This window comes from Nanorana parkeri, unplaced genomic scaffold, assembly GCF_000935625.1.
Source record: "Nanorana parkeri isolate BGI_ZX_2015 unplaced genomic scaffold, ASM93562v1 scaffold791, whole genome shotgun sequence".
Classification (NCBI taxonomy): Eukaryota; Metazoa; Chordata; class Amphibia; order Anura; family Dicroglossidae; genus Nanorana; species Nanorana parkeri.
This window is the reverse complement of record NW_017307059.1, coordinates 258,009-259,966: the sequence shown is the minus strand read 5'-3', so window position 1 is coordinate 259,966 and position 1,958 is coordinate 258,009. Positions and strand designations below refer to the sequence as shown.

General features: G+C 39.8%; 1 protein-coding gene across 2 annotated transcripts in view; it reads left to right on the top strand.

Moving 5' to 3' along the window:
* Positions 1–253: 253 nt before the first annotated feature.
* Positions 254–1,958, top strand: part of TTBK2 (tau tubulin kinase 2) — a 63,274-nt gene continuing 61,569 nt past the window's right edge. For both annotated transcript variants that reach the window (XM_018564885.1, XM_018564884.1), the window contains exon 1: positions 254–392. In XM_018564885.1, coding sequence (XP_018420387.1) covers positions 324–392 — 69 coding nt within the window. In that variant the 5' untranslated portion in view covers positions 254–323. The remainder of the gene's footprint in view (positions 393–1,958) is intronic.

Below are 1,958 nucleotides of genomic sequence, written 5' to 3'. Positions count from 1 at the left end.
AGTGAATCTGCCCAGGTTCGAATCCTTCCCTACTCTATCCAAAACTAGGAAATAACATTCTAGCTGGAATTACTGCTAAGAGACGTCTGAAGGGGTCATAACATGAACGTGTTTTCATCTCTTGTGTCTTGTGTCTTCTCTGTATTGTCTGCTCATCTCATCGTTTAGGGTCTCGTGGTTGGAATCCTAATGTTCTGTACATCACTGCAGCCCCTGCATCACTAATGTAATGTGCCCTTCTCTCCACAGACTCTGGGTAAATGGAAGTCACCTCTGATCTCCGGTGACGAGAGTTCTGCTTAGCAGCTCCAGCACCAAGGGCAATGAGCGGGGGAGGGGAGCAGCCGGATATCCTCAGTGTAGGAGTCCTGGTTAAGGAAAGATGGAAAGTGGTAAGTTGTTGTTTAAGTTTTATTTTGCTGTTCCTTGTTTACCTATGTAATCTTATTGCAACTGTAAATGCATTAAAAAAAAATTACAGGTCTGATGCAAAAGCAGCTTGAAACAACATCTTAATGCATAACTCCAGTCTGCAGTTATCTAGATTTTTTTTTTACCCCTGAATGCTGTGTAATTTCATCCCTTATCTTTCAAATTTGTCTAAAATGTTCTGCCTTTAAAAAAATGTTCCTCTGCTTATTTATATTCTTTACTGGAGTTTTATTAAATGCTTGCTCCTATTTTGCTCCATATTTATTTATTTTTAAATCAAAGGAAAGTTTCATTAAATTATTTTTAAAATGGGGTGTACCCATGACAGTGTTATGGATTATTTTAAAGAGAGAACATTATGAATTATTCATTTCGCTGAAGTATGTAATTTAAACCCAAGCTATTGATTTTCGTAAGCAACAAGGTTTTTTTTTTTTGTTTTGGTTTTTTTTATAAGCAAATGGGTAAGATTAGCCTAGGCCAGCCTTGATTGGCCGATATTATAATTGTTACTGGAGCAAATAAAAATCATACATTTTATTCTATAATTTTGTCCTGTTGAAAATGACACCAAAAAAATAGGATCCTGGTAGGTTTCCTTTTCTTTATTCTTTTTTAATATGCACTTTATGTGACAGAAAAAAATATTAAGGAATAAAACATGAGAAAAAGAAGAACTCTGGGGAAAACGTTTATTAGCCCTTTCAGTGGGGCTACCCCTGCACTGCAAGGGTTAACTGTTCATATTCATCTAGATGCTAAAAAATTGTATATATACTTACCCAATCCTCAGAGATGGCCGGCTGTCACAGTGCTCCCTCCGGCCTGTCTCCTCCTCCGCAGCAGCAGAGATAGTATGTCTCTCGGTGCCCTCACGTCTTTAAACAGTGTATTGGACCTGATGACTCGAGGATCCTTAGACCGCTGCAGCGAAGGGGCAGAGAGGCTGGAAGGACCAGTTTAAGAGCAAGCCGGCTCTGAGGTTCAGATGAGTAAAACGTTTTTCTTATTTCAGCACCCAGTCGAAAATGAACAGTTTGCCCTTGGAGCGCAGTGTTAATAAAAGTTTTGCCCAGAGATCTTCATTAGATATGAATGGTTCTAAAATAAATATAAAAACATCAGCAGGAAAATATTAGCAAACCGCACAGTCCACCATTTGTATATGTAAAAAATATGCACACACATGCGTTTATTAATTTTGTATTGGAGCCTGCAGAGCATTGCAACTGCACTCAGTGAATCGCAAGTGCGAGATACAGGCTCCTGCAGACTCCTACCCTAGCCCCTGTTCTGTATGGTGGTAAGGATCTACTATTATGGGGCTGAAAGAAGTAACCAGTGGACTACAGTTGCTGTGACATCACCCCACTTGTGCTCCATTGAAATCTACGAGTACCTCTGGCACGGTGACTTCCATTCATAGATCCCTGTGAATGGATGATGTGGCTGTGCAGACGGAGCAAAAAAAAAACAGAATCCTGCAAAGAAGAGAATTATCCTGCAATTCAGATAAGAGGGGGGGG